The sequence below is a fragment of the Protomyctophum bolini genome (assembly GCF_963924005.1).
Source record: "Protomyctophum bolini genome assembly, chromosome: 15".
Lineage (NCBI taxonomy): Eukaryota > Metazoa > Chordata > Actinopteri > Myctophiformes > Myctophidae > Protomyctophum > Protomyctophum bolini.
The window spans coordinates 25,851,952-25,864,162 of NC_137876.1; the positions used below are offsets into that span (position 1 = coordinate 25,851,952).

Genomic DNA, 12,211 nt, shown 5'->3' on the forward strand with positions numbered 1-12,211 from the left:
ACGTCCGTCTATCCCTCCATCATCACGTTGCTGTCAGCATCAACAGCGTCCCCAATGACTCCCATGGGCTACTATATAACTACTATAACTACAACTACTGGAACTAGCATCATTTGCTGTTGTTTTATCGCTTAGTTTATAGTAGGCTATTAGAATTTGGACAGTTCGTTGGAAGTTTCCTTTTTCTTTTCTTTTTTTTGCTTCCCTGCGGTCAGCCAGCTACAATTCAACTCTCGAACATAGGCTATAGGCAGGAGTCCGCTCTCTCTTCTGCGGTTAATTTACTTTGTCAACGTGCGCAATTTCCCGGTCAGTTTGTTCCCCGCAGTTTTTGTTGAAGCCTCGTCGGGAATAACAGGCTACGATTCACAGCTGAGAAACATTGAGATAATGAGATCGTTCTTTTAGTGTTTTACAACTGTTCAATCAATCCAACATCTATATCAGCCGCGCGCGGAACGGGAAGTCGCTGACACATGAGCGTCCCTCCGGTGATCCGAGCCCCCAGTCCTCTCCTCCTCCTCCCGGTGCCGCTGCCGGTACCGGGGGGGAACGGGGACGGGGACGGCGGGGTCTCTATCCACATCCAGATCGGTCTGAGCAGAGAGCCCGTTCTGTTGGACCCTGGAGATGTGAGCCTGGCTCAGGTTAGGGAGATGGCGTGTTCCATCGTGGACCAGAGGGTGAGTAAATATAGGTTAGTAGGTTAATACAAACTGTTAACGCGGAGCTATAACTGAGTAACGAAGTATTTGCAGATCACTCTCATAGCAGTAGCCTGTAGCAGTCTGTAAAGTCTGGTTTGGATAAGTAGGCTGGTCAATACATTAATTATTGTTGTTGTTGTTGTTGTTGTAGTAGTAGTAGGCTATTATGATGATGATGATGATGGTGGTTGGTGGTGGTTGTTGTTAGTTGCTACGCATTTACTATGGAATCTTGCATTTCCTGTCAGTGTCACACCAGGCAAGCACCCAGGTCATTGTGACACCATCACATGACATCAGCCCCCATAGTGCCCAGGTCATCGTGACATCACGTGACATCATCAGGGATGGATTATCACTGATGTCATAGTAAATGCGCCGTGCTGTCGCAATTAAGCCCATATATGGAGATCCCTGATGCCAGCAACTCTACATCTGACCTCAGATCTCCATATATGGATATATGCCAGAACCTGTTCTGAAATCCATATGTTGATTCCTCTTCGATGTCTCCCTTTTGACTTATACCTGTCCATTCAAATTCTAGACGGGCCTACCCCAACATTATTAGTGCAGCTGCACCCGGCAGCCGGCGAAAGCTAGAGTTCTCAACAAAAATGAAGGCCCAGCCCTACCTGGGCCCTCATCAAACCCTGTACACTCAAGAGAATGTCCCCCGCTACCACCCTTAGATCTCCATATACTGTATGAAGCTGACCTGTTCTGACATTCCATATGTTCATCTGGCCTCATCATCAAGCCCTGCATGTACACTCAAGACATGCTCCTTATATGGCCACTGGCCAGTCCAGAATTCATACCATGTTGATCTGACCCCTCATGCCAAAGCACCAGCGCTCGCCCAGCACTCTGCCGTCAACGAGGCGGATGCGTGCACGCGACCTCAGGCGTCTTACTGGTGGGCCTAGTATTAGAATTAGCAGCCTTCATTATGTGCATTAGTATTCATGTTGTAGCTAGCTGTAGGTCTAGGTCGTCCTCAGACGAGCCCTCCATCGTCGCCTCCAGTCATCCCGGTTCTCCATACATCCGGCCAGCTCGTTGGTGCTTTGCGCTCCTGCATCTTTCTTGAGTATATCCACATATGTTAGTATGGGACGTCCTCGTGACCGGTGCCCATGTGTTGGTTCCCACAGCACCAGTCTGCTGGCTGGGAGCTCTTGGTGTCTTTGGCAGTGTCCTGCGAGTCTCATTCTCCTGGCTGCTATTTTGTCGCTCACCCTAAATATTCCGGCATACAGATTCTCGTTGGTAACATGTGTACTCTATATTATGCTACATTCTGGTGTAGCACCCGTCTAGAGCCTTCTGCAGAGTTGGCTTCAGGGTCCAGCATTCACTGCCGTATAGGAGAAGAAGCTGAGTTTGATTTGTCGGGGGAGGTTGGAGTTCCATACACTGACCATGACATTCAGGGCTCTCCATGCAAGTGCCTTCCTCACTTTCTTGCTCTATTGAGTTGACCCATGAGCCCAAGTACTTGAAGTCATTGACTTCCTTCAGAGCAGTGCCTCCTGTTGTTGTGAGAGGTGGATGTTCCGTTTGGATGTTATAGGTGATCACCTCAGTTTTCTTGGCATTCAGCCGTAGGCCAACCTTGGCACACTCAGACTCCACTCTGCTCAGGAGCTCCTGTGCTTGCTCCATGTGGTTGGAGAGCAGGCTGATGTCATCTGCGTAGTCTAGGTCTGTCAGGACTACTGCAGGGTGTCTTCTTGACCTCCTTGGTGTAAGAGTGAGGCCAAGGTCCTGCTCTCGTCCACTGATGGCCTTCCTGTATTGTTACTTTTAGTACCATTCAGTAGCAGCATTTATTGGCACAATAACTAATCTTTATGATCAGTGTTTCTGTCACACATATTCTGTGTGAAACGTCATAGATCATAATATCACCAACGTCATACCAGATATCAATAAACAAACTTCAAAGCCACTTTTATAAATCTTTGGCTTTATAGGACTAGCCTAACACCACCATCCTTATTGTTTAAAATTGATACATTTGTAACTCCAAGAGTTAACAAATGGAACCTTCCACAATCCAGAACTCAGAGTTACATGAACATTGAGGACTTTAATTAGGTTTGAATTTGAATTTGAATTTTGTGGGAATAGCCTCTGTCTCTAGACTTCATATACTATACTGTACTTTGGCTGCATTGGCTCTATGAGTCACATGCCGGTCAAGTCTAAATTATGGCATCATTATAAATAGAGAGGATGTGATCCGTGTGTGTGTGTGTGTGTGTGTGTGTGTACGTGTGTGTGTGCGCGTGTGTGTGTGTGTGTGTGTGTGTGTGTGTGTGTGCGTGTGTGCGTGCGCGCGCATGCCTGCGTGCGTGTGTCCTCAGCATTGTGACCAGTTAAAAAAGACTGGTGTCACAACCCCTCACATTGCAGTGAGAGAGCTTGTATGAGTTCAGATAGTGATCATGCACTGTGTGTGTGTGTGTGTGTGTGTGTGTGTGTGTGTGTGTGCGCGCGTGCGTGCGTGCGTGCGTGCGTGCGTGCGTGCGTGCGTGCGTGCGTGCGTGCGTGCGTGCATGCGTGTGTCAGACAGACAGAGAGGAATATTCAATATGTGTACTTGTATTTCCAGTATGTCCATTCAGCCACAGGCTATGATGCATTGGGGTCAATAGGCGGATTCATATTCACAGCCACATACACTATTCTACATACATGATAGAACACACTCTAGTAGGATAGATAGATAGATAGATAGATAGATAGATAGATAGATAGATAGATAGATAGATAGATAGATAGATAGATAGATACTGTAGATAGATAGGCAGACAGACAGACAGACACACATACAGTATATGCATGCATACATGCACAATCCGCACATACAAACATATGTCACAGTCACATTGGTGCAGCTACAAACATACTTATTCATAAGCAACTCATTTAGCAACGTGGCCATTACAATCTGAGATCACAAAACATATAATGTAATAATATACAATAATAATATCTCATATTGTATCTTGTGCCCAGTTGCAGAAGTGAATTTGGAAAACATGCTTTCATCTATGCTGCACCATCCTCTTGGAATCCACTGCAAAAGGATTTGAAAGTTAGATTCCCTTATTGCAATTTAAACAAACACATTGGACACCTGCATAATGCTCGCAGAGGACTGCTAGTTCTAGTTTTCAACTGTTGTGCTTTTATTATGTTTATTTCATTTTGTGAAACTACATTTTATATGCATGCTGCCTGGAAAAAGAGATGAAAATCCTAATGTGAGATCATTCTTAACAATAAGTCACTATTAACGCCCATACAGTATAACATGTAAATAAATGTTGCAGGACACCCTCATCACACATCCAATTCCATTCAGGCAATGGGAAGGCCACAATACTAACCAACTGAACACAACAGTATGAATATACTACACCATTCTGTAAAAACAGTACATTTTTCAACATTATCATGAGAGCAGGTAGGCCTATATCGTCTCTGTCGGGTGGAAACCAAATTTGTCCAAAACTGTTACAGTTAGAATATAGAGATATAGCGCTGACAGCAATGATACAATGTCAGTATCTCAGGGAATCAATCAGCAGGAGCAATATCATGTCTAAATATAGCAGGATAAAATGACGTTTCTAACATTTATTCTCTCTCAGTGGCGTCAAGCTCAAAGGGTATAGCACGCCTCTGCATCAGTTTTAAAATGACCATGTGAGTCTATTAATTCACCGGCCGTCATTGTGTTTCTCAATGTAACCTACCACCTACGCACAACTGACTGACAATTTGAGGCATTTCAATGATTCAAACTGAAGTGCCCAATGTACAGCCGGTTACAATGAATACCTTTGCTCCGATTAGAAATGATTGTACGCAAAGTGCTAAGTCTCACATCTCCACCTCAGTCTCTCCAACACTGTCTCCCTCTCAGCTCTCCAATTGTCTGTATCTCCTACTATACACTGTCTCCCTCTCAGCTTCATACTGCAGTGTCTCCTACACTGTCTCCTACAGCTTTTCCTCTTTTGTCCTCCTCTGTCCCTCCAGTCAGTTGGAGAACCACATCTCAGGCCTCGGACCAGAGTCTTGACCCTCTATTTACTATCTACTCTACGTCTATAGACAACATTGACAGCTGGAGACTGGCTGCCCAAGTGCTGTTGTTAGCCGTTAATTTCTGGTTAGATAGAAAAATGGTTATGTCCATCTACATTCTGTCGAACAGTGTGACCACAGTTCACTGCTTCCCAACTGGTTTCACACAGACCTGAGTTTGGGAGCATATTTATGCTCCCATGGGCCCTATGTTCCCTGGATTCCACCCTAACCAAACACTAAGTGGACCCTGGGAACATGTGTCCCTCGGACAGTCAGGAATGACCCCCCTGCGTTTTGTGTCGAACATGAAGTGTTGGCCAAACTAGCTAAATGATAATCCTATGAACTAGCCGAACTAAAGCTCATCTACGAGCTTGTAGATCTGCTATTTTCGACAAAGAGATTTGTACAATAGAGAAAAAAGAACAGGGACTAGTATAGACCCCTTGGGTTATACTAAAGTATGAATAGTGTTTAAGTGGTTAAATAACTCTTGGCCGTTTTTATAGGTCTCAGAGGCAGGCTGTGGATTGCACAAAGAATGTTGTGGCTGAATCAGAATCTGTGCATATGCATGGCCTGTGAAAAAAAACAAAAACACGTTCTGTCTTTAGAGCGACAGTGGAAAGTCCAGCCAGATCACTCACATAAACGGACTTGCTCACTCTCGAAGGCAGAGAACACACTTTAAAATACTCCACATTGTAAGTATACAGTAAACACATTCTGGTGTGGCTGCATTTGAAATCCTCTTAAATGAACTGTTGAATGCGGTTATTGTGACGCTTCCACTAAGCTGTCTCCTGTCTCTGCCTGGATCATGATCTCCTCCCAGGTGTGAACTGGACTGGCATCGTGAACATGAGTCACGTTCTGTCTGACGTTGTTTGGTCCTGAGTGACCACTGTTGCTGAGGAAGACATTGTGTACTCCAACCTGCTGTCTGTGTAATACAGCACACATTCAACTGTCTGTCTTCAAACTATACAAAAAAAAGAACACTATTATTTTAGATCTGATCACAAATCACAACGAGAATGTGTATTATAATCAATGAATTAGGCCTGATGTAAAAAAAATAAAAAAGAAGTTCGCTCTGAAAGAATATATATTCAAAGATTTGTGCCGCATTTTTACGATAAAAAAAATAGCAGACCTACAAGTTCATAGCGTGCCACTCGGTGGCACACTATGAGCTTGTAGATCTGCTTTTCAATAGCTAGTAAAGTATAACATATGCTTAGTTAAAACACCAAAAGGGGTTCCTGCCCAAAATGGGTTAAACCCAATTTCCATTATTTATTTATTGCTGATCTACAAGGTCACAACGCATCACATTGTGAGCTTTAGTTATACATATTTTGGGGAGAATTCTATTGACAGTTTTTTTTTATGTTATAATGTATGCCCGAAATAGTGTTCAAATAGTTAACACCACATGTAAATGCAATGGTGTGTTTGCATCACTCATTATCCAGATAGCGCTGAGCGGTCAGCCACATGCTAATATCAGCAGGTCGAAATCAACCCAATGTTAATTACCCCTCCTCGAACACACTCGATACTGTACATTCATGGGAGGCCTCCTCGGTTGGGCAGGTTGCCCCCCTCTGTGTAGCAGCTGGAAGACAAATATACAATCGGAACATGTTACAAGAGGTTACTGTTATTGTATTTTTGTTGCGTGCTTGATAGGGCCACAGAGGTCAGAGCCATGAGAATGGAGCAATTAGGAGACATAACAATATTGTGCTTCGGCCTAAATGATGAGTTCTCTGAAAGGAGTTAAGCCATGGAGTTGGACTGAATGCATGAGAGGACCAACTGATGCAGAACATCAATAGAGTCTGTGCAGCCAGCCAAACCATCACAAAGATTCAACTGATGCAGAACGCTATAACCACATGGACGTCCCTTTTCTGGGCATGTCATGAAAAGCCGATCTACAAGCTTACAATGTGGCGTACGTGTTGTGAGTGACGCACTGTGAGCTTGTAGACCGGAGCATTTTCGGCGAAGATGTTGGTGGTTGAGATTGAAAAAATGGGGTGGGCCAAGTATAGACCCCTGGGGTGCACCGGTCAGCAAAGAATAGGGTTTAAGTGGTTAATTGACCATTTGCAGACTGCGACCATCTTGCCATCAGAATTTGGAAGCACTCGTTTTCAGTAAAGCAACCTCCTGCTGCCTCCTGCGTTATGTGCAAATTCAAAACAGGTGGTACACCGAGCACTTCCAAACGGCAACACACAAAATAATCACCTGCAAGGAAAGAAAGTATAGCTCATAACATGTCTGCAGTGGATTTTCTTTTTAAACAAACTTTGAGGATAGAAAGAGGATAATTCAAGCTTTTCGTACAGTTGCAATGTTGGTGAGTTTGATACAATCAGATTATAAGACTTTCCTGTTTGGATGAATGGGCTGTCAATGGGAAGTTGCACCTTGTTAGCACCCTTCCATTAACTTATATGGTAAGATTGCTGCGGTCTGCATATGGTCCATAGTGTCTGTGCAGCCCTATTGAATATAGACTTTTATATCTGCACGATGAAACATTTTTCAAAACACTTTCTTTATGGTTTTCTTGTGTTCACACCAAACACCTCTGCATGTTTGCCAGACGGCACAGATTTCTGGTGTGTACATTTAGCAATATTATGATTTTCTTTTTCATTGGGCTAAATAGTGCCGACGTCAGCAGTTTCTTTCCACTGGCTGTGTGGCTCACAATATATCCCACTGACTCACGCACAGACATTAAGATCATACTATGCCTGAACCAAAATATGTTCATGCCTGGATCAAAACAAACAAGATTACCAATTATCCAGACTGCTGGTTTAGTTAGCCCATAACGTGCCTCTTACTGACGTTAGAGCAGGGGTTCTCTACGTTTAGTTAGCCCATAACGTGCCTCTTACTGACGTTAGAGCAGGGGTCCTCCACGTTTAGCCCATAACGTGCCTCTTACTGACGTTAGAGCAGGGGTTCTCCACGTTTAGCCCATAACGTGCCTCTTACTGACGTTAGAGCAGGGGTTCTCTACGTTTAGTTAGCCCATAACGTGCCTCTTACTGACGTTAGAGCAGGGGTCCTCCACGTTTAGCCCATAACGTGCCTCTTACTGACGTTAGAGCAGGGGTCCTCCACGTTTAGCCCATAACGTGCCTCTTACTGACGTTAGAGCAGGGGTTCTCTACGTTTAGTTAGCCCATAACGTGCCTCTTACTGACGTTAGAGCAGGGGTCCTCCACGTTTAGCCCATAACGTGCCTCTTACTGACGTTAGAGCAGGGGTTCTCCACGTTTAGCCCATAACGTGCCTCTTACTGATGTTAGAGCAGGGGTTCTCCACGTTTAGCCCATAACGTGCCTCTTACTGACGTTAGAGCAGGGGTTCTCCACGTTTAGCCCATAACGTGCCTCTTACTGACGTTAGAGCAGGGGTTCTCCACGTTTAGCCCATAACGTGCCTCTTACTGACGTTAGAGCAGGGGTCCTCCACGTTTAGCCCATAACGTGCCTCTTACTGACGTTAGAGCAGGGGTTCTCTACGTTTTCGGCTGGGGACCCCCGGAAATGCCCTTCCTCCCCACCACCAATACAAATTGACCACTACAATAACCTTGATAATATAGAAAAAATACATCATAAATAAATAGCCTATACTGAAACCAGATATAATCATTAAGGAAAGTTTATGCATACACTATGTAAACTCTCAATTTCCATTTTCCAGCCAATCAGGTGCAAAGAAAAAAGTTTATTGTTAATTTGAGGACCCCCCCAAAATAAATTTGGGGGGTCCCTCTGCGTTAGAGGTTTTCACGGGTCCAATTTGAGCGAACCGTACCCAAATAGGGGTCCGGGAAATCTGACATTTCCTGCAAAATCTTTCCCCACAATACTGGGGATGCTGGGGTTTAAGTACACCCATGTGTCTGTGAGTGTTTGATCAATATTGGTCACTGTAGGTGTGGTATTTAAAAAAAAAAGGCATTGCTTTGAAATGATGGCAAATAAGTGATTTAGTTGTTTTATTTATATGTCTAATGTCGAGAAGTGTGTTTGCTAAACAATGTGCGTTGCAAGTGTGCGTTGCAACTGGCCCGTAGCACTTGCCCTATAGCCCCTTTATGTAGACTTAGATAGCATTTTATACAGACTTATAGCATGTTATGTAGACAGCACTAGAATTGCTTTTTATGTAGTCATAGCACTTTATAGTATATTGTATATGGTATAGTATAGTATGTTATAGTTTCATACTGTATATTCCACTGTTATGTTCTTAGCTTACGCATGTTTCATGTTTTTATGTATGATGCATTGCCATGCTTTTTGTTCTTGCTTAATGTAAGTCGCTCTGGATTAAGAGTGTCTGCCTAAATTGTAAATTGTAAAAAAGTGTGAGCCTGAGAGCGTGCTTAAAGTGGTGTGCAGTACATCTGGGCTGAGGTTTTGCTCCTTTAGTGTTAGGTTGCACTCAAATATTGTAATGTTTAAGCTATCGAACAGCAAACTGTAAATTGCTGTAACACTAAGGATTTCAGACTCGACAATGAAGCTTATAGGACTTACCGTACATGACAAAAGTAACGCTTACAGTGACAACAGAGGACTAATGATTGTTTGTTACTGAGACGGTGTTAGTCATAAGTGATGTGCGATATCTAAACTCTAGAGCCGTAGTTCCCAAAGTGGGGTCCAGGGTCCCCCGGGGGTCCTTGAAGGGGTTCCAGGGTATGTGTCTGGGTAGCTAGAGTCGGCAGAGCTCCTGCCTTTGGACCACAAGTTCACTGGTTCGATCCCAGGCACCACCAGCTCAGTGTAAGAGTAGAACGGCTTGGCTTGTAGTGCGGTACCGGGAGCTGATGGTAGGTGTGGTGCTCCACCTCAGCAATCCATCTCCCAGGGGTATAGCGCATTGTAGCGCAGTGTTACTGACTGATACCGACATTAACCAGTCAGTGGTCAGTGGTGCTCAACCTTTTTCATGTCAAGGACCCCCAGAATTATCTATATTGGGCCACGGACCCCCATCTCAAAATATGTAGTTCCAGGGACCCCCAAGAAGCCAATATTTTAGTTTAAAATGTTCTGAAATATATATATTAAAAAAATGCGCCACATTTTCACAACTTTTGAAAAATAGCAGACCTACAAGCTCATAGCGCGCCACTCTGTGGCACGCTATGAGCTTATAGATCTGCTATTTTTCAAAAAATTCAAAATTATTTTCTAAATTATAACATAGTGTTTAAAACACCAAAAGGGGTTCCCGCCCAAAATAGGTTAAGCCACTCTCGACCTACTTCAGGGGGTCCCCAGACAAATGAGTTAATATAGCGTCAGCATCATTTTAACCACTTCAAAATGAAGTAATGCAGATGTTTAGAGAGTACAATGTTATGCTCTCAAGAGTTAAAGATCTATAACGGTCCATTTGAACTATCGTAAAAGGTTTTTTTAAATAGTACAAAATGGCAAATTATAGGGATAAGGGTTTAGGGGTAAGGGCAAGATATAGCCCTTACTGTAAATCCCCATATGCTTGACCGGAGTCCCTCAGGGCTCTATACTGGTGTGATTTCAGTTTTCTGGGAAAGCTTTAGCTGAAATTCGCTTGTCGATCTGCTACTTTCTGTAAAAGTATATATTGTAGAGGTGCAACAGTTAACCCATTCTGACCTGAGATCAGATTCATACGAGGTTTCCACTGGACACACACTGGTCTGATGAACCCATTCTGACCTGAGATCAGATTCTAAAAATGTCAGTCGTTCTTCGAATTTATCAAAAATAGCAGACCTACAAGCTCGTATCGCGCCACTCGGTGGCGCGATATGAGCTTGTAGATCTGCTATTTTTCAATAGGTAAAGCATAACATGATGCTAACACCAAAATGGGTGCCCGGTCAGAATGGGTTAATGGAAATAATAATTATTTGTAATTTATTAGCAGATACACATGCTCACAAATGCGATGTGTTGTCAGTACAGTACATGTGGATTGGTTTTGACCTGACACCATTTTACACCTGTAAAATCGTTTTTGCTGCGTGCACACTGGTCGCTACAGAGTCAGTCTACAACAGGCTACAAAGCTACAAAAAAGTTGAGCTGGTTATAACTTCAGATACAAATCTACAAAGTTAATATGCTGGGAAGCTTATCTTTTGTATAGCTGTCAGTGTGAACGCAGCATTAGCATTCTTGTCACAATTCGTTGATACTTGATAGATCTTTTTTTTTAAAGGGAAATTATTTAGTGCTGCACCATTCTTGCACAAATGTGAATCTCGATTTTCCTCCACAAGAGTTGAGATCACAAATCTCTTTTTTTCCATGAAAATATTTATTGTCTTTAGTCTGTAGCCTACTCTGTAGTTGCTGAACATTATTCAAAATCTGACAGCATCAAAGTGCTTGTCTTACGCCTCTCAAAGTCTCACATAAGAAAAAGTAAAGTGAATTGAACAGTGCTGCACGATTCTTCTCCATTTTAGAATTGAGATCGCATAGATGTCTGAATCTAGATCTCAATCTTTTTTCGATTAATTGTGCAGCACTAAAATTAATTATGCTATTTTGCTTTACGATTGTTTGATTTATCAAAAGAAAACTAATAATCGCAGAGAGGATAACGTACAGTAGCTACAGCTGTAAAATCCTGTCTCCCTGTCAGTTGCCCTCGTTGCACAGCCGGACATGTGTGGATGTGTGGATAATAATATTATATTATAGCATGATGGTATAATATCGTAATGATTGGGTCAGGCTGGATGTGTTGTTGTGGGAGACGGGACGAATAATAGCTTTTGTTGGTTTGCTCTATGAAATTAATTCAACAGCAAGCTGCCTGTTACAGTTCCAATCTCTCTCTCTCTCTCTCTCTCTCTCTCTCTCTCTTTGCGAACACACTTGCATGCATGCACTCACTGACTAACACAAACACAGACTCACAGACACGCATACACACATAGTGAGACACAAATAAACTAAAGACACACACTCTTACGTGCATTAATACAGAGTAGTACAGACCCTCATACACACACGCGCACACACAATTCATGACAAGCAAACATGATGCCATGCATATACACTTACAGGAACGCACGCACGCACCCATGTGTACGCACTCACACTCGCACGTGCACATGCGAGTGCACACATGCTACTGTGTGTGTACAGTAATTCCATTTCACTCCAGTGTAGGGTTGATGTCATGGCAAGCGTGGGACAAGTCTATTATGTCATTATTAACAGTCACACTTTATCACACTGCTCCCTTATGTGACGCACGCACACGTAACTATATGCACACGTATGAATAGGTATACACACACATAGACACACGACGTGCACACCAGACATGTGAGATTGTGGGTG

The 12,211-nt window shown here is 43.3% G+C and overlaps 1 protein-coding gene across 1 annotated transcript in view; it reads left to right on the plus strand.

The window, feature by feature from the left end:
- Window positions 1-290: 290 nt before the first annotated feature.
- Window positions 291-12,211, plus strand: part of prkd1 (protein kinase D1) — a 51,559-nt gene continuing 39,638 nt past the window's right edge. The window contains exon 1 of the mRNA XM_080783559.1: window positions 291-683. Within this exon, the coding sequence (XP_080639685.1) occupies window positions 477-683 (207 nt within the window). The 5' untranslated portion in view covers window positions 291-476. The remainder of the gene's footprint in view (window positions 684-12,211) is intronic.